Source organism: Rattus rattus, chromosome 4, assembly GCF_011064425.1.
Source record: "Rattus rattus isolate New Zealand chromosome 4, Rrattus_CSIRO_v1, whole genome shotgun sequence".
In the NCBI taxonomy this organism is placed as follows: Eukaryota; Metazoa; Chordata; class Mammalia; order Rodentia; family Muridae; genus Rattus; species Rattus rattus.
Window position 1 is genome coordinate 22,481,956 of NC_046157.1, and position 23,463 is coordinate 22,505,418.

General features: G+C 42.3%; 1 protein-coding gene across 1 annotated transcript in view; it reads right to left on the bottom strand.

Moving 5' to 3' along the window:
- Positions 1-2,145: 2,145 nt before the first annotated feature.
- The window catches only part of Gtf2e1 (general transcription factor IIE subunit 1), a 31,228-nt gene continuing 9,910 nt past the window's right edge, over positions 2,146-23,463 (bottom strand). Inside the window, exons 3-5 of the mRNA XM_032900185.1 lie at positions 14,976-15,177; positions 8,278-8,519; positions 2,146-4,519 (exon numbers count right to left, since the gene is read on the bottom strand). Coding sequence (XP_032756076.1) covers positions 4,095-4,519; positions 8,278-8,519; positions 14,976-15,177 — 869 coding nt within the window. The 3' untranslated portion in view covers positions 2,146-4,094. The remainder of the gene's footprint in view (positions 4,520-8,277; positions 8,520-14,975; positions 15,178-23,463) is intronic.

Here is a 23,463-nt window from a genome sequence, read left to right on the forward strand (position 1 = left end):
AACCCACTCTGGCTTGTCAGGTTTTAAGAGTGTCTGCATTAATCCTGTTCAGTTTATTTTTCTTTTATGGCAAGGTAAAAGAAAAAATAAAAAAAGACAAACCCACGAATAGACAACGAGTTACCACAGTTCCCAGTTTTCTAAAAAGTCTTCATTTTCTGGGAGGGAATTTTAAGCTATTAAAAAAAGTGACAGCAGCCCAGCTGTTAAAGGCAGCATAGCTTTGAAGTCAGAGCACAAAACAAATACCATGTGAGCCACGCTGCTGACTTCAAGAATCTGTAGGCTTTCTCTTTATTTCCAGTGAGGGGGGACCCAGCCCAAGGCCTGGTACCTTGGAGCTCTTCTGGACACTGAGTGCCACTCCCAGGTCTCATGACTGTTGCAGTTGAGAATAAGATACTGTTATATTATGCTTCCCTTTTTAAAACTTGGGAAGAAAAAGAAAAAGAAAAGCACCACATCTACATCTTTTATCCTGTGGTCCTGGCTAGAATTCTAGGCATGGGGCCAACTGAACAAAGTGAACTGGCCCTGCTGTTCTGGTTTCCTGAGGGTACCCCAACCTTACAACACCAACAGTGATAAAATACACAATTATTCCTCCCTTAGTCATGCAGATGACGAGCTAAATACCACAGCAAGATGGGGAAATAGAAGCCCAATTAAATGCCATTCCTTTTGTGACCAGTGACATTGCCAATTCCAAACCTGCCTTGTACCTTAGTCTGTCAATTAAAATACCCCATGCCTGGTTTTGCCTTCCTCTCACATGTCACAAATCATTTTTTATTGGTGTTGCTTGGCTTTATTTTAAAAATATGTGGTCGCTTGCCTTCATAAAATACTAGCTAAAATAAACTTGGGGGCCTAGTACAATCATTTCATAATTGACTGTTGAGAAAATGACCAGGAAGTTACACTACATGAGAGAGAGCATAAGAGGTAACAGTGTCTGATCAGATATAGTGTGGGATTAGTACCTGGTCCCCTGACTTCCCCCAGGATGTGCTGAATGGATTTTTAAAGGTCATTTAAATGTAATATTCCTTAAGGTGTTTTGTGGAAAGGTGCATGAGGAGGTTTCAAAATAAAAAGCATTGATTACAAGTGTGGACAAAATGAAACGCCAGATACAGCTGTATAGCCCAGGGCTACAGTAGCTTGTCACCTGAGCCTTGGAGAAACAGTGTAAGTGAAAGTGAGTCATATCCAGAGAGATAATGTTATAATATACAGGTTGTGTATTACTGAGAAAAAACAGTAACTGCCTAAAGGAAAAGAAGAAGCCATGGTTACCCTCCCATGCTGGCTCCTAGGGACAGGGAGACGGCTCCTTGGTTAGGGAGCCATCTTGACAGGCCCTGCCTTTGGATGCGTAGAAGCTACAACATTTGAAAAGATAACTAGCTGAAAGGAACAGGAAGATCTTGGAACACGAAAACTTCCCAAGGCCTTTGAGGGGGAAAAGGGATGACATGGAGAAGAAAAAGCTGAAATTTTAGTCAAATTTCATGGCAGAACCCCTGAGAATAACTAACAGATTCTTACAGAAAAGGATATAAACTAATTTTTTTTGCCTAACAAAAGCCCTTTTCTGATGCCTCCTCCCAATTCCCCCCAGCCTCCTCCACAGACTGCCATTAATGGTACTGGGGAGAAATCCATTCAGTGGTGTAGACCCTCGCTTCTCTCTCTACAAAGGAACAGTAGTTTCCCAAAGAAATGCTACTAGATGTCATCTTCTAGGTTGAGGTCCATTAAAATCTTAAGGGCAGTAGAAAAGGTGGGCTATGAGGAAACTAAAACAAATATGAGAGCCAACCCCATCAGAGGAACGGTTTCCTGCCTGTCCCCGCTGTATGCTGTAGGCGGTGGTAACTCCTAATACCCTGGGTCCTCTTTACACTGGCACTGCATGCATTACCACCTTTGGGAACAGGCCCGCCCCCCGCCCCGCCGGAGCTTCCAAGGCTAACAATAGGCACTACTTCCATTTTTGGGTTTTCTGTCACTAACTGCCTTCCCATAACAAGTTCCTGAGCAGCGTGAGACAAACACACCTGTCTGAAGAAAAGCTCTCCTGAGGCCTGTCACACTGCTGAAATAGAGAGGCAACAGTCACACACTTACACACTACATTATACTGTCCTATTATTTTAATTTGATTAAGCTGGGATTCAAATGCAAAACCAAGGAATACACACAATAACCCTAGCATTAGCATAGAATTTGTTTTTGTCGTTCCACTATTTCTACATGTAGCCCATAGTCTATGTGTACTTTACAATATGGGATCTCTATTATATAAAACTGTGATTACTACAAATACCACTCCACTCACACACACTACGCCTGCTTCAGGTTTGTTCCAGACAATCTGTCAAATAGAACAGCCAAGAATTTCTTGCAAACAGCCCCTATGTGCCCTCTATAGGGAAAATGCGAATCCTTTTACATGTATACAATATGGACACCTTTCTTCCCAATGCCTTGTTATGAACGGCTGTATCTGCCTTAAGAACCATTTCTTTCTTGACTGAGGTAATGCAGGGAGTACGACAGCTCCCTGGCCTATCCCCACCGCCGCTTTGGTGAGTGCCTTTATGAACCACTTTTCCACTACTGAAATGCACACTCACACACAACCTCATATAAAATGCAACAAAGAACATACATTTTAAAATTAATGTTTTAAGAATTAACATTTTTCTACAACCATGAAAGTTTAAAAAACAAAATTTTAAAGTTGAACAGTTCATGTATTTAAGATAAATACATAAAAAGGTTTTTTAAGACAATTCAGTGCCAAAAAAAAGTTTAAATCAAATTGCACCTATGCTATTAGATGATGACCATGAGAAGCCTCTAACATCTTTAGAGCGATAAACTAACCAGCTCTAACCTGCAGTACGGAGACTGTCAATCTCCAGTCATCCAGGTAAATGTCTGTCGTCTCTCTACATGAGGCTCACATCCCCTAAGACGTTCTCAGCTTCACACATAGACTACAAAATGATAACTAAAAGTCACAATGCAAGGAGAAATACTGTAAAACTTTAATTGCTGTAGACCTTATATGGAAGTCCTTTATTTTTAAAGTTCTGCCTTCAAGAAGAACACCGTGCTGATGACTCTATTCCTTGGTTACAATGCTCAACACTGTAGTCTGAGGCACTGAAGGACGATGTCAGAGGAGGCTCAAAGGAGAGACAGATAAAGGCTCTGGTGGCCTTTGAAGAGAGTTGGGGGAGTGGAGGAATCAGTACTGCTCTGTACTGGAATGGGCTCCTTAATGCAGAGCCCTGGCAAAGGTCTGTAGAGCAAGCACTGGGGAGTGGGGCCAGTCTCGGCTTTACGTCAGAGATTTCCAAGCCACACTGACGCAGCATAAGGCTCGGTTCCCAGTGCTCTCTGTTCTTCAACCCTGGACACAGACTCCTTACCCTTGGCACATGTGCTGCTGGAATTCCTCCATGACAGTAGAACTAACCTGCTTTGTCATCTGTCACTCTGTCACCTGAAGTACAGCCCAAAAGGTCTATGAAAATGAAACAATCTACCAGCTTTACTGGTTCTACAGACGTGGATCCAAGATTCAGGTACCCCTCTCTCCTGTACTCTTTCACAGGCGCACCCCAAACTCAATTCTGAGGAAGATGAAATGTGTGGGTGCTCCCCTACGCAGTGATCTGCTTCTTGGTAAGCCGCTTTGGTTGACAGGAATATAAGGCATCGTCTCAAATGCTTGGCCACAATGCAGCTACAACACTAGGGTAAGTTTATCCCTAGCAGGGTTCTGAAGGTAGACAGGAACATTTTAGTCAGAGTGAGAAAAATATGTCTTAAGAGGGAAAGGAAGAAATTAGATAAGGAAATAGAGGAAAATATTAATACTTTAGTAATATGAGGGAACTGAATACTTACAACCTATCTACCTTTTTGGGAAGTTTCTTACATTAAAAAAAAATCAGATTTTCTCTCCTACTACACTTCTGTACCAGACTACCGGGTGCTTTACATAAAGGAAAGCCCCTCAACCCTGCCGGGAAGTTTCTCTGTGAAGTAAGCTAACACAGGAAAAGCAGGGAAGTTCACTCGAAGAGATCCTCAAACATGCGCTGGCCCATTGCTATGTAGGCTTCCTTTTCTTCTGGTGTCATCTGAGCTACCAACTCTGGCCGCTGGCTAACCTCACTGTAGGAGAATGGGCAGCCAGCCACCATAACAACGGGGTCATCTGCTACTTCCTCAAACTCGTCATCTTCCTCATCTTCATCGCGGTGATGAGGAGCTGCAGCTGCTGGCCGGGGTGGAGAGTCGTCATCCGACTCACTGGTCTCACTCTCAGAGTCACTGCCGTTGGCAGCAGTCACCGGAGCGGCTGCTCCCACTGAGCCAGCTGTCGCCGAAGACGTCTTCTTCTCATGAATGAGTAGAGCTCGCATGACCTCCTCGTTGTCATCAGGCCCCGCACGGGCTTCCTCTCGATCCTGAAATGTGTCCATGTCGATGCCACCTGGAAGTTAAAAGCCAGAAAGTCCATTCATTGTAACTAATACAAAAAAGACTTTAATGCCTTATATTTAAGTTGGCAAATTCGACAACGCAGAGCTCACTGCTTGCATTCCTGAGCTGCTCTTCTACAAAATATCTAGTGTTTCTTAGAAACTAAAGCTCAAGTAGCACAATGACTGAGTACATGGACTTTACAGGTTTACAGACGCTCACACAAATGCGAGTTGTGAGTTCTCCCCTCCCCCATGCAAACTGCACTATTTTGAGCAAAATTTTCAATTTCTAAACGTTAGGAGGCGGAGAGAAGGTGGGCCTGCTACGACTCCCAGTGAGAACTGTGAGAGGTGCTGAGATAGGGCTGGCACAGCAGCAGCATAACACGGAATGGAAACACAGCTTCACCTCGCTCAGTAAAACCCAGAGGCCTAACGATACCTAAAGATGCTGCCTCATCCTTAACTCCTCCTGGCCACCAACCTCTTACCCATTCTCCCCCCTTAAGTCACTCTGTGCCAGCCACAGTTGCTATTCCTGGACACATTCCAAACACACACACTCCCTCAGGGTAGCTGGACTGCCTGTTTGCCCTGAAAGAATTATTTTCTCCTAGGTCTCTCTGCATCTAACTTCCCTACATCCTTTATGTTACTCAAACATCACTTTATCAAAGGGTGTGTTTTTGCCCAAAGCATCGTTTTTCAACATGATGACTTAGGCTTACTGCCTCTGTTGTCCCTTTCCAAGGATGAAGAATCTGCCACAATTTTATCTCTTATTCTGTGTGACCCCAGGCACTAGAGCAATACCTGCCATGTGTGAGGCACTGAGTGAGAGTTTGCTGACTGAGTAAATAAATAGCAGTGTCATGTTCCTGAAGCAAATCATACAAACTTAGAACTCACTATAAAAAGGTCAATTTAAGCAATAGATTTTCTCTCACCACATATCACCACTTTATACACACATCTTGGCTGATATACATGTAAGAAAAATGTTTACATTTTGCATTCAGTTAGACTCAAACACACTGCCCTTTTAAATATATAAAAGGAACAAAAAAGTCACACTTGGGACCTGCCTCCTTGATTCAAATCCTAACACATATTGGGTATGTGGTTTGGGTAAAGTTACACTAATTTTTTTTCTCTTCTCCAAATTCCCCAAGTATAACAGTGTAAAAACTAATAGTATTTGCTTCGCTGAATTACTGTGGAGTCCAAGGGAATATGGAGTACTCAGAATGGGTCTGATATATAGGACAATTACCAACCATCATCAAGAGAAGGCTCAGAAAATGGTTAGTTCTGGCCATGAATAAAGTGAAATCACCGTGTTACTATACCGAACACTAGCTGGGAGTTAGATGTTTTGAAAAGAACTGGATTCCCTCATGAGATACTGGGCAAGAGAGAAAAGAGGCAGCATAAGGTGGACGTCAGCATCCAAGGCAAACACTGCTGAAGGCAGAGGCTTCCAGAGCGCTCACTCACGAAGAAAAACAAGAAAGGCAGGAAAGGCTCGCAGACCTCCAGGCCAGCTGTGTCTGAAGGTGCTTGTCATAAATACTTTCATTTTACCAACACAATATTTCAAAAAAGTACAAAGTTGGAGGAGATGCAAAATACAAGGAAATGCACACATACTGAACAGATTCTGACAAGCACAGTCGTGGGGAAGGGACTGTTTTGTTAAAGATTAAAACAGAAGACGAAAACAAAGATGACTATGCACGATTATGGGTGAGAAAGTAGAGGAAATACTTCCAGGAAGTCCTATGTAACAGCTAAAAGTTACAAAGAAGGGGCACACTGCCTGTCAAGGTCAATGATGCTGCTATGCAATCTGGAGTTGAATAGCCAAAATGTACAAAAAAACCTGAAAAGCTAAAATTTGACTAGGTCACCAAAAAAAATAAATATTTACATAGTCAAAGTGAAAGAATACCTACATATAGAAAAATAATGTAGACTATGTTGAAGGACACAGTCCAACCTATTAAATACAGGGTTGGACTAAATCTGTCCTAAAGGTCCCCTGTCTGTGTTTCTCACATTAGTCTTAGCATGCTTCCAGAACCAAAGTAACAAACAAAATGGCAGGCAGAAACCAAACGGTACTAAAACCAGACTTGAGTGATCTGTGTGTAAGCTACAGGTATCATTCTGGTCACCGGGTCTCAAGAAAGCTTATTAGAGCTGGAGATGGACTGGGAAAAAGACACAAAGAACTCTGATTGCAGATGACTGGGAAAGAGGCCACTGTGAAGGAGAGCAGGGGCACAGGAACCAACCAATCAGAGCCCCGGGGTCAAAAAAGACATGGCATAATTCATGTTTGAGGAAAATTCGGTTCAGGACAAACAAGACACTCTTACTAACTCAATGAGTAGCCCATGTTCAACATCACGACAAACAAGGACAAATCTAAATACTATCTATCTTACACAGAAAATTTGGGTAGACTAGCTTGTTTAAGCCCCATAACTCAGATTCTACTATCTTACAAATTATAAATATTCAAAGTTAAACTTACTAGTTTATTTGTACATTACATTGGTTAATAACAATTATATCTGAGTTAATTTTGTTTCTAAGTTCATAAAATAAAAAAAAAAAAGATATGACTGCTTCAAGAACAGGGAAGAAGCCAAGTTGAGGCAAACAAGCCCATTGAATACTACAGCCTAACGACTACATAAACCAGAACAACCTCAACCAAAATAACTGCACATCGCAGGCTAATCAGTGAGGTGGGAAGTACGGAAAGCACGGTTGTCACAGGAATATTTTTTGACTAGAACTGAACTTTCAAAGGAAATCAACTCCATGAGAGGTATTACCTGCAACCACAATACCTCCCTCTCTCTTACCCAGTGCCAGTCTACACAGGGCACTGGCACAGATCTTAGGAACGAAGGCAGGAGACGGTTAGAGCAGGAGTAACTGACGATGCTTCTGCACTGAAGATCCCAGTCATGTGACAAGCTAGTAACAAACCCTAGTGGGGCAGACCGTCCACTCCTGTAGCCTCTGCTTTCTAGTCCATCCAGTCTGGACCAGTCTCAACTGCTGTTTGCTCTATTATCATCCCCCAAGGTGGAGTCCAGTGCCTGAGCTAGAACTTACAAAGTCAACCCTGCACTTCCTAAACTTGTGAAAGTTATTGCCCAACTGCTAACCCTTTTGGTCTCAGAGACTTACAAGATTGTCCCAAATAAAATTCTATCAATTTTCTTGGACGCAGGGACACTTCATTGCTTTCATGTGGTATCTTCCTATATACCTCAGCTAGCAAAAGGTTCCTTGTTACTTATGAGACACCTATACAATACAACGGTGCTTTAACCAAAATGAAAGCATGGCAGTATTTCATCTAAACACAGACATCTGGACCTGGTAAGACGGGGCAGTGCTTAAGAGTCCTTGTTGCTCTTCCAGAGGACCTGAGCTCGGTTCCCGGCACTCTCACGGCGGCTCTAAAATATCTGTGAGTCTAGAATCTGATACCGTCTTCTCACCTCCCTGGGCACTGGGGGTCATGTAGTGCACACACATGTATATGTACAGGCAAACACTTATACATATAAAAAATATATGTGCTATCCTGACTAAGCTGAACGACACAGAACACAGTCGGTGCTAATGCTTAGTGCTCCGTTTCCTACAATGAACTTTCAATAAACCGAGAACTACCCAGGCACTCTCCTTCTAAGCTGAGGTAATTTCCATGGCAAAGGCACTCCCTACTTCTCAGTCTTACCTTCCTTCATCTCTTCAGAACCGTACGCCCCTTGGACAGTGCTCTCTCTCAACCAAATGGGTCTCTCTTTGGCGGCTTTCCCCTCCAGCGAGGTGCGATGCACATCATCTTGGTCATCCATGCTAATGACAACATTCTGAGTATACAAGTCTTCATAAGAGGGGCCTTTGTTGGTCCATGCTTCCCGGTGGTGCCCACCTGCCAGGCCAGCAGCTCCAGCAGCACTTGCTGCTCGGTCCTTGCTGTAGGAAAGGAGAGAAGAACAAGGAGAAAGGTTAAGGTCTAGGTTTGTAACATGAAGGACACTTGGAGAGAGGCCTAATACATCAGGAGTAGGAACAAAAGTTATCTAGCAATTAGGCAGGCATGCTTTAACAACTCTCAAAGAGTCTTCTACAACACCGGGTGAAAGCTGTATGCTCTGCAACACTGGATCCTCTTACACACAGGAATAACTAGCACTTTTGAGATTGATATATGTTCCATTAACTTGCATGAGGGAGGACACAGTGACAGTATACTTAAAAATACCAGTCTGGTAAAACCACCCCCAGTTATATCTTCCATGAGAATTTTGTGTAAAATAAAGAGTACTGTATCTTAAAAATACTTTTTTAGTGTAACTAAACTAGGGTGACTTTGTGTGTGACCATGGAAGAAGCTAGGAAATTATTCTACTGGTCAGACTTCAACATAGAATGAACTTTCTCCTCCTGCCACTCATTGAACAGGCACGTCCCTCTTCAGAGCCCAGTCGCTGCATCGCTGCATCCTTCTATTTCTACAACGGTACTGACTGTGCGTCCCAGCCACCCTTCCGCACATGGATGCTGATGTTTCCTCATCTGGTTTGCTCTCTACCTCTACGGCCTTTCTTGCCTGTCAACACACTTCAGGCCCAATCAATCCTTATCTTTCTCCAATCCATTTCTATGAGCTAAGCCAACCTTCTTGCTGCTGCTTTAGCGTTTTCAGTGCTGATCTGTATTAGTCTGTCTTTAGCGTCCTGTCTAGAGGTTTCTGATGCCTGTTCACTCCATGCCTTGTGGTTGTTTTCAGAGCCCACAGGTGTGGCACAGCTCATGACTTCTCTGACTTCTCCCACTTTTCTAAATGTCTCCCTGCATTGTGATAACTGACACTTTGTTAATCCTCTTCCTTCGGAAACCTCTAGGATCCTGTCCTTGCCTTTCTGCTTGCTGCCTTGCTCTTTCTCTCTTTCTTAGACCACCTCACAGCTCCTTGGGTCTCTAACACATGCTGAGCTTAGGCTCCCTTGCTGCGCCAGTGTCCAGGGATCTGACCAGCTGGCTGTAGGTCTCTTAGGACAGCATCCTGACCATCCTCTAGGGTAGTCTTGGGCTTATCTCATCCCTCCCACCCTGCTTCCGGTTATGATAATTTTGAAACCAAGCAACAAGCTCTTTCCAGCTATTTAGTGCATGTTTTCCAGCTACTGCCTCTGCATTCCTTTCACTGTCCTACCTGTACCTAAGGCTATCCGATACCATTCTTGCCCACAGCCTTTCTCCCTGGCACCAGCTCTGCCTGGTCTTAGTCATTTCTTCTGCCCCCTCCCTACTTGTCTCCTCATTCCTGCTCTGGATATGTCAAATAGTTGATGTCTCGTGCTACAATTGCACTCACTTGATTTCTGTCTTCTGTTCCTTTCCACATTCACATTATTTTTTTTATCGATTACCACTTGTCTCAATTCAGCTCTATCTGTCCCTAGACATTCTTTCTACCTGCACAGGTGCCGACAATACAGCTTGGCTTTGTAAACTTTTTCCTCCCTTAGCATTCACGTTCCTTTGGTGTCTGGATCCATCTTTGGTTTTGTGCTCCTATCACATGCTGAGTGCTCCCTGCTCATCTCACTGTCTCCCCGCCCCCGGTCAATGCTTTGTCTGTTTTCAGCCAACATCTCGTTGTACTCAGCCTGCTTTTACATATCAGGCAGATGTGGCTTCCTGAGTTAACTAACTCCAGTGAGGAGAGAAGAAAGGCAGGGTGCTCTAGTGTAGACCTACATTTACTTTATTACGATGATGCTGTTACAACACGACCCTCTGAGACGGCTTCCCTTTACACATAATCCTCAACACATCAACTCATGGGGTTAACTCTGGAGACTACCTCATGAAGTCATAACAGGTACTTTGAAGAAAGGCAAGAAAAACAGAAATGACAATCAGAATGAATAAAGAGCACTCTTAAAATCTTTCTTTTGGTATTCTTTTAGAGAAATTCAAGTTAGAGTTTACTTGGGGCATCAATTAAATAGCAGTAAATGTTTGTCTCGGCAGTGAGTTAATTTACTGAGTTAAATGGGAAGCTGCCTGTGACGTGGATGGTATACTGCCCTTCTAATCATGACTCCTCGGTTTTTATATCAGTTTTCTTTAAATATTGATGGCTCCAAAGGACTCTTAAGAACTTTCCCTGCCAAAGTAAAACTTAGCTATCTGATATTGGTTTAAAATAAATATAAAAAGTAATCCTAGCCAGTGAGACACTGGTGGACAGATAGGATAAAGTGTGTTTTCTAGAACATTTCTTTAGTTGTGTTTTAAATAAGACACAGGATGTGATCCTGTCTGCACTTGGACATTTCATCTGCAGGTAATACTCAAGGCCTGAGGGCAGTTCCCTCACAGTCCTAAGAAGGCAACACAACAGGAGAGAACAGAGATGGAAGAAATCTAGACCCTTCTGGATGCAACTGAGCTGTAAACTGTACTGAGTCAGAGCCTCTGGGCATGGAAGACAAATTATCACAAAGACATCCTAACCAACTCCTGGTGTTGTCAGCCCACAGTAACTGATAAAGTTACAAAGTTCTCTGTACAACTGGGAAGAAACGAAATTAGCCCAGGACTTGCTATTCTTAAACAGTAAATACCAGAGGGAATCTTAAAAAAAGAAAGAAAAAGAACCACTAGAAAAAAAAATCATGCTGAGTGAGATAATCCAGACTCAAGAAGACAAATACAGGACACATCTGTTTACATGCAAATACTGTTAGGTCTTTGATAAGCAGGCTCCAGTTCACATAACTGAAGGAATTAGGTATAGAGTGAGGGACTTAGAGGTTGGGGTATGATCTTCCTAGGAAGGGCAAATGCAGAGTATAGCTGTGAATGGAGTGGGATGGACTGAATGGGAAGATCAAATGGGGACAGCATGGGAAGAATGGTAAGGAGGAAATACAGAGAGAAACAGCTACAACCGAGAGCCACTTGAGGGACCAAACAACACCTAATATCACAGAAGCTGCCCCTGTTGCCTCTTTGTTTTGTTTTTTGGTTTGTTTGTTTTGAGACAGGGTTTCTCTGTGTATCTTTGGTTGAGCTAGAACTCTGTAGACCAGGCTGGTCTCAAACCCAAGAGATCCAACTGCCTCTATCTTCCTAGTACTGGGATTAAAGGCGTGCACCACCACCACTCCTCGGCAGCTTCTTAAAACATGTACATGTATGAAAGAAGCCTAGATGGAGTCACCAGATAACAAGGGAGACAGAGTCCCAGGTAGACATCACTCATCAGCAAATGAAACCTTCAGTGCTGAGAATGGATTACATCTGCTTGAGCTGTTGGCCAAGTGGATGCCATGGAAACCCCTCACAACCAGGCTACTGTCAAGGCTATTGCCTGCTCTCCACAAACTGACAGGAAGGCCCTACTACTGAAGACAACACCTATACAACTCACTGAACTCAGAGCAGTCAAGCCAGTTCTTCCTTAGAACTGACCACTACTTACCAGGGTTGATGGTCCTAGAAGGTACTGTGCACACTACCAGAGAGGAAAGGTAAACACCAACCAAACTACCAACTCTGCAGTCTGCAATGGTGACCTTCCTGCAACACGCACGGGTCCAATGGTGGCACAAAAGTTGTGAAGGTAATCAACTACTGTGGTGGTTTGATAGGTCTGCCCCAGACTCCAGTGTTTGAATGTTTGGCCCACCGGGAATGGCACTACTAGGAGATGTGACCTTACTAGAGGGTGGACTTGTCACTGTTGGAGCAGGGTTTTGAAGTCTTAAATGCTCAAGCTCCACCCCGTGTGAAACAAAAGCCAGTCTCCCCCTAGCTGCCTATGGATCAAGATGTAGAGCTCTCACCTCCTCCAACACCATGCCTGACTGGAGGCTGCCATGCTTCCCATCACAGTGATACTGGACTAAATCTCTAAAAGCCAGCCCCAAAGAAGTCTTTTCTTTTTTTGATAATTGCCTTGGTTGTGGTGTCTCTTCACAGCAATAAAACCCAAACTAAGACAGCCACTTTCTGACTGAATTGAAGCCCATTCCAAGAGAAAGAACCCATGAGTGACACTGTCCAGGTGGCCAAAAATCTGAGACTAGATAGGCCATGGACCTAGGGGAAAACTAAATACTACTGTTCTGCTAGAGGTATGCACTAATAAATGATTTCTACTGATAGTCTGCAATACTCATAAACCAGTGTTTGCTCAGTCAGCACCAGAAAAGCTTTCTCCCTGCAGCAGATAGAATGAACAAATACAGTTCCACAATTAGACAAAGTGCAGAGTGAGAGACCTGGGAACACTCAGTCCTAGATGGGATGTGTCCATCAAATCCTGCCCTTCTGTGATCAAGGAATTCTGTGGAAGAGGAGGCAGAAATTTTTTAAGAGCCAATGTGGATGAAAGACACCAAGGAAACAGTGTCTTGCAAACCCAACTGGACTGATCCACAAATGACTTCACAGTGACTGTGGCAGCACCCACAGGGCCTGCACAGGTCCAAGCAGACGGGGTCCCAGTGCTGAGAGAAGTGGACATATCCCTAACCCAGAAACTATTTCCAGATGGTAATTACTTACAAAGGAAAATTCGTTTTCTCCAATGGAGTCTCACTGGGTTTGTAAAGCACATAGTAGGGTAGGCCCCATGCCCAGCAGCAGATGCCAAACCAGGTCAATGGTATTTTTGAAGGTTTTTTTTTTGGTCTAATAATGCTTTCTCTGTGCACCGTCCCCCTTTTTTTTTTTTTAACCTCACAGATCTTATGCTTATATATGATGATTTCCAACTTTGTTCCATGAATTCTCTGTGTGTGTAAATGGGTCTCGGCATCTGTTTGTGTTTCTTGTGCTTTTTCTTCAGCTAGTTTGTTTTGTCCTATTTTGGTTTGGCTTTTATTTTATCTTATTATTTTATTATTGCTATTTCAAGCCTGTGTTTTCTAATGAGAGAAAGAAAGGGTCTGCATTCTTGTGAGGGGAAGTAGAAAGGGTTTAAAAGGAGTTGGGGGAGGGGAGCTGGCATCAGAAGATATTTATAAACAAACATCTATTTTCAATAAAAAAAATAATAAGATAGAAGCTCCAAAACCCACACAAATAAACCTGGAACAGTGTCAGGAGGAGGTGATGGGTGTGACCTTGCTTAAGTATTGGAAAGAAGGAAGCAGTTCTTATGCTTTCCAAAAAAAATAATAGAATAACCTGTGGTCTGGAGAAGGCTCAGAGGGTAAAGGCACTGCTGCTCTTACAGAATATCTGGGTTCACTTCCCAACACACACAGGTGGCTCTCAACCATCCATAGGTCCAGTTCCAGGGGATGACACCTTCTTCTGGCCTCTGTGGGCACGAGCCACACATACAGTGCATGCACACACTTGCAGGGAAAGCACTCACACACAGAAACCAGAGGTAAAGAACCTTCTGAAATCTCTAGCGACTTTCATGGCAGGCGGAACTACGCCTGACTAGCATTCCCACACTAGAGAGCGTGGGGTTAAGGGAGGGGGAAGCACTGTGAGCAGTGGTAACCCACGGCAACTACACCTCCAGGAAGTCGGTTTAACCCTGACTACGACGACAAGTTCATGTTGAAAATGTTTCACTAGAATAAAATGTATATTATCACTCATACAGAGTCCAGCTTTTAATTCTTATATATGTGTATGTAAGAGTCTATGTGTGGGTGTAGGTCATAGAACTTAAGAGAGAACCAAAGCAGAAAAGGGCGAGGAGGTTTTGAGGAATGAGGGGTTTGTCTGTGTCTGCTGTATAAGTGACATGAAAGTGAAAGGCCAAGGGACCAAGTGGATACAGCAGTATGAGTGGAGGCAGGGGCATGGAGGTCAGGGAAGAGAATATGCATACAGAGGCCATAACAAAACTTACCTGCTAATTTAAAAACAAAAACCTATAGGAAAATGCTGAATTCCTGAGAGAGTTTTGGCCTTTAATTGACTTGAAGCCTGGCAGTGGTGGTGCAGGCCTTTAATCTCAGTTCTTAAGAGGCAGATGCAGGTGGATCTGTCTCTGAGTTCAAGGCCAGCCTGGTCTACAGAGCTGGTTCCAGGGCAGCCAGGGCTACACAGAGAAACTCTTATCTTGAGGGAGTAGTGAGGAGGGTGGGTTGAATAGGAAAATTCAAATATTCCCAAGAGGCACATAGCATTTAGAATTGCCTATCAATTGGCTATATGCTGCAGGCCCCAGCAGAGGAGGGTTGGGGTGAAAATGACTATTTAAAGATGTTTGCCCAAGGTTCACATTCCACTGCGTTCAGTACAAGCAAATGTGAGCGCAGGCACACGTTAGAAGACGAGCACGGCAGAACTTGGAAGCCTGTGACATCCGAGTCCTTAGTCTCCTGGTAAATAACTACTCTAGCCCTCCAAGGTAAAACCAGAGCAAGTTTTAAATCCACTCACCTCTGCTTCAGGGCTGGGATTTCCGTAGGTTCTGGTTCAAGTATTTCGTAGGCCAAGTTTACATCCTCTGTCTCTCGAAGCAATGCATAAATGGGCTCAATTTGTTCATTAAACCTTGCCAAAAGTGTGCGAGCATCTTTTTTGGGCATTGCTGATTCATCTTCTTCTACCTCTGCCTGGCAAAAGGTGCAGCGGAAAGTTCCTACAGAAAAGTCAAGTCTCGGGTCAGAAGAAGGAAATCTTCCAGAAAAGCCTGCGCTCCATGCCTCCAATGTTTTAGTAAAACCTCCAAACACAAACAGGTCAGAAGAACTGATTTGCAATGTGCCCACCAACACGACTCCACAGTTTTCTGTCACAGTCACCGTAGACCTGTCCATCTCTCTATGTGTCCACCTTTTTATGCCGAAATCTCATCACTAATAAGTTTTTGAAAATCACGTTTCTAACATTTATATGTAACTTACAGCAAATTATGTGTAGCTCACTGTTGAATGTGTATGTCTGTCTAACGTTTTCTCCATAATTATCTGTATGTCTGTCTAACTCTTTCTCCATAGATTATCTGTATGTCTGTCTAACTCTTTCTCCATAGATTATCTGTATGTCTGTCTAACTCTTTCTCCATAGATTATCTGTATGTCTGTCTAATGTTTTCTCCATAGATTATCTGTATGTCTGTCTAACTCTTTCTCCATAGATTATCTGTATGTCTGTCTAATGTTTTCTCCATAGATTATCTGTATGTCTGTCTAACTCTTTCTCCATAGATTATCTGTATGTCTGTCTAACGTTTTCTCCATAGATTATTTGTATGTCTGTCTAACTCTTTCTCCATAGATTATCTGTATGTCTAACTCTTTCTCCATAGATTATCTGTATGTCTGTCTAACTCTTTCTCCATAGATTATCTGTATGTCTGTCTAACTCTTTCTCCATAGATTATCTGTATGTCTGTCTAACTCTTTCTCCATAGATTATCTGTATGTCTGTCTAACTCTTTCTCCATAGATTATCTGTATGTCTAACTCTTTCTCCATAGATTATCTGTATGTCTGTCTAACAGTGTTCTCCATAGACTGCACATTTGGATGGTTATTTTGGAAAAGGCCAAATAAACAGCTAAAACGAAAAGCTTTTGGTGGTCCTAAGTTTGTCAAAGTGCTATTTCTTTTACTTTTCTTCTCTTTTAGAGTTTATTTTTTAACTGTGTGTCTGTATGCGGACGCGCGCGCGCGCGCGCGCACACACACACACACACACACACACGCGCGCGCGTGTGAAGGCACCTTCAAAGCCAGAAGACAGTAATGGGCCCCCAAGGGCTGCCTGATACAGGTGCTGAAAACAAAATTCTGATTCGCTGCAAAGGCAACGAGTGCTCTTAACCAGTGAGCCACCTCTCTGAGGACTACTGTTTCATGTTTATAAGCCATTGATATTTAAAGAAATGTGTTCAGTCGATGTCAAATTTAAAGTTCAAGGAACTTTTTTGTTTCCATATCCTTTATATTCAACACAGAACTTCAGTGATTCCAAAGAAATGTCCCCAAGTTTTCATCACTACTGCTACTTTCTTTACTGAGCACGGCCTCCACTGTAGCCGTCATAAGCATGCCCTGGATCTTTAGGTTCTCCCTCCCCAGTCCTAGGCCCCTGTATATTGCCCTATCCTCCTGCTCTCTGTCTGAGAGCTCCACCTCTAACACCCTCAGAGTAATAGCTAAACTTCTCATAGAATTTGGTCCCAAAACACTGTAATGCAAGAGTAAACTGCTCAGGTTCACAATTATTTATACAGAGCTGCTTCTAAGGCACTATCTTGCACTTTTTGATCTGTTCACTAATTCTGGGAAGGGCTATCAGAACTAAGGCTCTCGAGGAATTTATGATTTGTACAAAGTTATTCAGTAATACAAGAAAACAACAGCAACTTTAACAACTGTACCTTGAGTATTTACAAAGTACTGGGTAACATTAACCTTAGGCATTTGCATTACTCTGTCCAGTTAAATGTGTAAAATATGCAAGTTACAACAGTCATAGCAGTTTCCAGTCAAGGTTACATAACTAGCTGGGTGATAGGGAGGAATCAAATTAGCTCAACTATTATGCTGTCTCATAGTCTTCACCACTCCTGTAAATGCACTTCCAATTGGCCTTATCCCCAGGGATATGAATTCTTCCCTTTCTACAGAATGTCCCTGAGGGATTAAGAAAGATAATGAAGGGTTGGGGATTTAGCTCAGTGGAAGAGCACTTGCCTAGCAAGCGCAAGGCCCTGAGTTGGTCCCCAGCTCCAAAAAAAAAAAAAAAAAAAAAAAAAAAAAAAAAAAAAAGAAAGATAATGAAGTACAACTGCAGGACACATAGCAAGGACTAGCCCCTCCTCTCCTCTCTTCCCCAGTAACAGAATAAGTAAACGTGGCATCTCTATTTCAATGTGACACTACATCCTATAGACATGCTCCCAGTTGAGTGCATTTCCAAGCCTCCAGCCCCATGCCAAAGTAACTGAGTGCTTTGGTCATGCATCACTCTTCCTAATTTCCTGTATCTATCCCAGGTAAGGGAAGGGGCAGGCAGCTCCTCAAAGATAGGAGGTTGTGGGCCAGTACTTATAGCTAGGCTGTGGGTTTTGTGGTTGTTGTGTCAGAAAAAACCCTCACATCAAATGTTACCATCATAGAAGTGAGTCAGAACTGAGCTGCGTAGAATCGTGCCCGAGAAACGCCAGCATGGATCATGTAAAACCACGCCAATTTCCCAGTGAACCCTGAGCTGCGGCTGAGTCTTTACCCATCCAGTTAGCCTTTCCTTCTCTAGGTATGTGTATATATATATATAAGATTGATTAAAATACTCAGAGAAAAATCCCCCCTTTTCTTCCAAAATTGTAAATGAGTTTTACTTTAGTGTGTGTGTATGTACAGTCACATGTGAATCCACACATACGCACCAGAGTGTGTGAGTGCAAAGAAGTCTGTTCTCTCTTCCCACCCAGAGTGCAGGTCCCATGGTTCAAACTAGGGTTCTCAGGCTTGGAAGCAGGCGCCTTTATCCACTGTGCCTTCCAGCAAACAGAGAAGCCCATGTTTAAATCCTCTAGAACATTACCAAATAAAAGCCCATATCCTCTAAGTCCTTCAAGCACCATGTTACTGAAACAAGGGAACACACCTCCTATGGTGTAGTTCCTCTTGCTTAAGAAGAATACACAGGCTTAAGTTTGTTAGCTATAGACATGTCTGACTGATGCACACCATAAAGACTGTGCAGTAAGTAACCAGGGCTGGAGGAGAGCTCAGACAGTAGATGGAGTGAGTGCTTGGAGTGAATGCCTGAGGACCTGAGCTCACTCTATAACCCAGATTTACAAAAGGGCAAGCAGGGCGTGGAGCATGTACTTCTAATTTCAATTCTAGTGAGGCAGGCAGATCCCTGAGGCTCAATAATGACCAGCCTGCCTAGCACTCTAAGGCAAGTCCCATGCCAGGAGACATGGGACTTTAAAAGAAACAAAAACCAAAATACAGCATCTGAGGAACCAACACTAGAGGTTGCAAGGCCCTGCACACAAACCAACATGCATATACAAGGAACGCCAGAATAGCTAACTGAACAAGCATATCTTTACTTGCCCACATCTCTTTTTTGATAAAAAGACATCATGTTGCTTTTAGACATCTGAATATGTTATTCATTGGCTATTAAAACAGATATTCTAGAAGCCCACTTGTTATAACTATTGAGATCTCAAGGCAGGTTTCAGACTAGAAAGTTACATATGAGAATATACAATATGCAGGCGGTAACTAATGGCCCAAGGAGATCACAGTATCCAGAGATTCAAGAGTGAGTAGAAGAGTCAAGGTATGAACTCAAGGCGAGAAAAAAAACTCCTTTAAACAAAAAATGGTACAAGCAGAGGGCAGGCTAGCACTGCAAGAAAATAATTTTTCAACGTCAGCAGAACTGAAAAGCAGACTAGTAACAAAAGACAAGTAAAGGCCTCAGAGAAGTTCTCAATGGCGTGCTAGCTTTGATTATTCTCTAAACTGTTCTAAGCTGTCTCTTCTCTCCATATAAATATAATAGACACAATGTATGTATAAGGCCATGCAAAGAAATGTAGCTTTCAAATACCTATTGAAAAACATACACACCAACATAGGACCTAAGTTAACAGATGGAAGATGGTCATCTACAAAGACTACCAAAGAGAACTAAAAATACATTAAGAAGTTACCCATGTTAGTAGTTTATAAAACTTGTTTTTTAAAGGAAACACCCCATTCCTGTGGATCAACACAGCAGCAAGTGGCTCTGGTAGAAGCCAGCAGCCCAGCAGCTAAACCCTTCACACACCACAGCTCTTTACTGCAGTCCCACATCCCAGAAGGCAACATTACCTAAAATTTTAACACTGCCCTACTTTCCAACAGTCCTGTCTTCCCTCTGTCCTTGTCAATGTCACTGCCCAATATATAATTTTTATTATTTATCTAGCTTTTGGCTTATCTTTTAAAATGTCACATCTAAATTTACAAAGAACTGACCTCTCAAATACCCCACTTCTTTTTTGAAGGCAACACATTCTAAGATTCAAGTAAATAAACCAACATGCTTGCCAATGGAGCTCCTGTAATAAAAGAATGCATTACTTCTGTGGTAGGAAGACAGTTATCAAAGAGAAATGGTAAAATCTGGAATTTACACAACAAACTGGATGATCCCAAGAGTGCTTTAAACATTAAGCTTCTTTATTCTTTATCCTTTAGTCACAGGAAAGTCACTGAAAGGTTTGGAAAAGAATGCACATCACCAAAACTATTATTTTAAAATGTCGGTCTGTTCTAGTAGCAGTAATACCCAAGCCCTTCCCAGAAACACTGATCCAATAGTCTGGAGTGGAGAACAGGAAGGTGAATTTTCAAAGTTCCACAAGGAATTCTGACATCCACTGTTGGCAGAGAACTGCTATTAGGTGATTGATGTCATCTGATTAAACCATTCTGTACTAAGATGTACGGACAGACTACCAAGTACAAGAGAAGAGATTAGAATTGAAACCCAGTCCTCCATTCCCTCTCCATATATAAGACCAAGGCAAAAATACTGAAGGAAAGCTATGTCAGAGAGAACATGCAAGCCAGATCTTCTTACAATGTGGGAGCAGAGAGAAAAGAAAAGCTGTATAAATTCTTTGGTCAACGCTGGACAATGATGGGACTAACATTCAGAAAAGATGGGGTATCTATTCTCACAAACTAGTAAAGAAGAAAGTGGCTTAATAAATATTCTCCTGCATTCACCAGAGGCAAGTCTGTATAATAAAACTGTCCATGTTTGACATATATGGAAATAAAGGCTTATAAATAGTAAGTTAACTGCATTATCCTAACCCTGGATTCCACCTGAACTATGCATTCTTTCTCCAACTTATGATCTCTAACAGCTCTAATCCAACAAACTTTTTCCATGTAAATTTAAGTCCTCTCAAGAAAGAATAGAAAAGGAAGAACTTGTACTAAACGATTTAACAAACATTAAATACCCATCACATGGCTGGCATTTACTTAGCTGACCATTAACCTATTATGTTTGCTAGAAGGATCAAAGTAAATCCAATTGCAAATATGCATTTGAAGTAGGGAGAAAGAGACTTTTACCAATAGGCATTTCAGAATTATTTTAGGGCCATCTATTAGATAGTATAGCAATGCCCTAGCTCTGTCATGAAGGCAATCACACTTCCAAGAGAGAGAGAAAGGAAGGGATGAGAGACATCTATATCATTTTAACTTCCAAATGTAAGAACAAAACTGAATTAGGAGTGAAGAAGACAGGAAATAAGGACTTGGAACAAAGGGTTACAGGAAAAACAACTAAAAGGTCTTCAAAAGCCAGGAAACAAAAGATAACTGCTGAGTGTTATGCTGGGCAAGGCCCATGCCTCACCTGACTCTCTCTCACGGGGTACTCATTTTAACTAATGCTACCCATTATGTGAGGATTCAGTCAAGGAAATGCTAAGCACAAACAAAACCAAAGTGAAAAGACTGTTTACCACGTTTCTTTTGACAGTGAAGTGCTTGAGATATACATAATTAAGAAAAGGGGCAAAAATATCAAATGGTGACACTTGTGGGTACAAGAGAGTAAGAGTCAAATCTCCAGACAGCTAATTATTGAAGATGGTATTCTTCTCTCGCCCTCCAATTACAGACACTCAAAGGGTACCTGCCTCTGTCCAGGACTCACTGTCAAAGATCTAGTAAAGATGTCCAGCAAACTTGGATAGCACTTAACCATCTTCCCCATCATAGGTTACATTAAAATAAAATAAAAAGATTAAATTTAAAAGTCAAAATAGGTCCAGATGCTTTGATAAAATGCAGTGCTGTCATGAGTCATTACACAGCCCATATCCTCAAGGATAAGAAGACAAGATCACATGACTACTGCACAGAAGTCTCAACCCAAAACTGATGTCCCCATGCCTTTCCCACATTATACTTTCTTGATCCAGCCAATTCTATTCTGAGCTATTCCTGGCACTCATTCTACTGGCAGGCGGTCAAGACTAAATAAATAAATAAATAAATAAATAAATAAATAACATTATTATGAAGGAAGGAAGGAAGATAGAGAAAAAACAGCAAAGGAACAGGGATATTATTTCATTTCTTATACATGGAATTCAAGCGTCATCTCTGGACACTTCAAAGAAGTAAAAAGGGGAAGAAGCCAATAGGTATTTGGGCAGTGAGGATGGCTCTTGCAGGAAGGCAAGGAGGCCCACCCTCACTGCTCACAAGATTATAATAAGATGGTTTCTGTGACTGTGGGACGGGGGAGAAATAGTCCCAAATCTGCAAGACCCACTAATCTCTGCGTAGGACTGACTTTTCTGAGTATGGAAGTTTGGGAGCATTCTGAAGGGACAACGGCCATGACCTGACAAGCTCTTTAAGAGTCATTAGCTACCACTTACCACTTCATAGAGCTTACCATCACTCTGTACAGTTACAGGCTTTAAATTCAAGAGTTCATTTAGGGAATACACATAGCAAAACATTAAGTCAAACATTGAAATCTCAAAAACTCGCCTTTTATTCTGTCCAATTTTCAAACTACTTTCCTAATGTAAATGTAACTACAAATTGGAAAACAAATGAAAAAATTACTATTATCTAACAAACATGACAACAACAATATTTCATAATTGTACCTATCATAAAAATAAATTAGCCCATCTCTTAACACTTCATTGTACAGCACTGAAGAAATAAAATGTTTATATAAAAGGCCAAGATAAGATAGGAAGATAGGTTTAGCACTTTTTAAAACCAAGAATATATCAAATGTACAGAAGATATACAAAATACAATCCCTACTAGCAAACTGATTTTATCAAGGAAGCAGGCGTTGGTCCTCCCTCAAATGGACATTTAGCTGCCTGACCACCAATTCTTCCTAGGTTCTGGAACTGAACATAAAAGGGGAAACGCAGCATGCCGGGAGGACGAATTAAAAATGACAACATAAACTACGGTACTTAGAGGACTGCTAAAGCCTCCAACACGTTTCTAAATTAGGTTTCAATCAAATTCATCTCAAAATGCAGTAGGCAGGCAGAAAGTCTGAGGTTTTGACATATTTGAAAGACAATAATCAAATGAGTATTATGCCAGAATCAAAATGAAAAAACAACTCTTCACATGTAAGTTAGTTCTTATGTCAGCACAACATACAAATTAATCCTAAAAATAGAGCTCTCAAACTGTCGGGGCCAGGTGTGGTCACATGACTTCAATCTCAGCTCTCGATAGGTGGAGGCAGGCCTGTTCTACATAGCAGACCAGCCAAACCTACACAGCAACTCAACAACAAAACAGACAGACAAGACAACAAAAGATCAAAAGTAGCAGAGTTGAGGGGCTGGGATGACGGCTCAGGCTTAAGAGCAGTTGCCGCTTCTGCAGAGCTAGTGTGGCTGCCAGCTTCCACACCACAAGGCAGCTTAACCCCTGTAACTCCAACTCTGGAGGCACCCATACCCACTTCTAGCTTCCTCAGGTACTCCACTCATGTGCATGCACCACATACACACACACACAGAATTAAAAATAAAATCTAAAGGTTTGGGATATTGCTGTTTACTACATTTCTATAACTTGTGTGTGTGTGTGTGTGTGTGTGTGTGTGTGTGTGTGTGTGTGTGTGTATGTGCTTACGTATGTAGTGCACATATAAGTGTGCATGTGTGTATGTGCAGGTACACACACCCATGTGCACCCCACATTTACATTGCTGAGAGAAGAAAGGTCACAGGATAGTCTTCTCTATCACTGCCTTATTCTCTTGAGGCGCTATTATAGAACCAAAAATCTGCTGTTTTGGCTAGGCTGGCTGGCTAGCTGGCTGGCTGGCTGGCTGGCTGGCTGGCCAGCCGGCCTGCGAGTCCCTGTACTCTGTCCTGCAA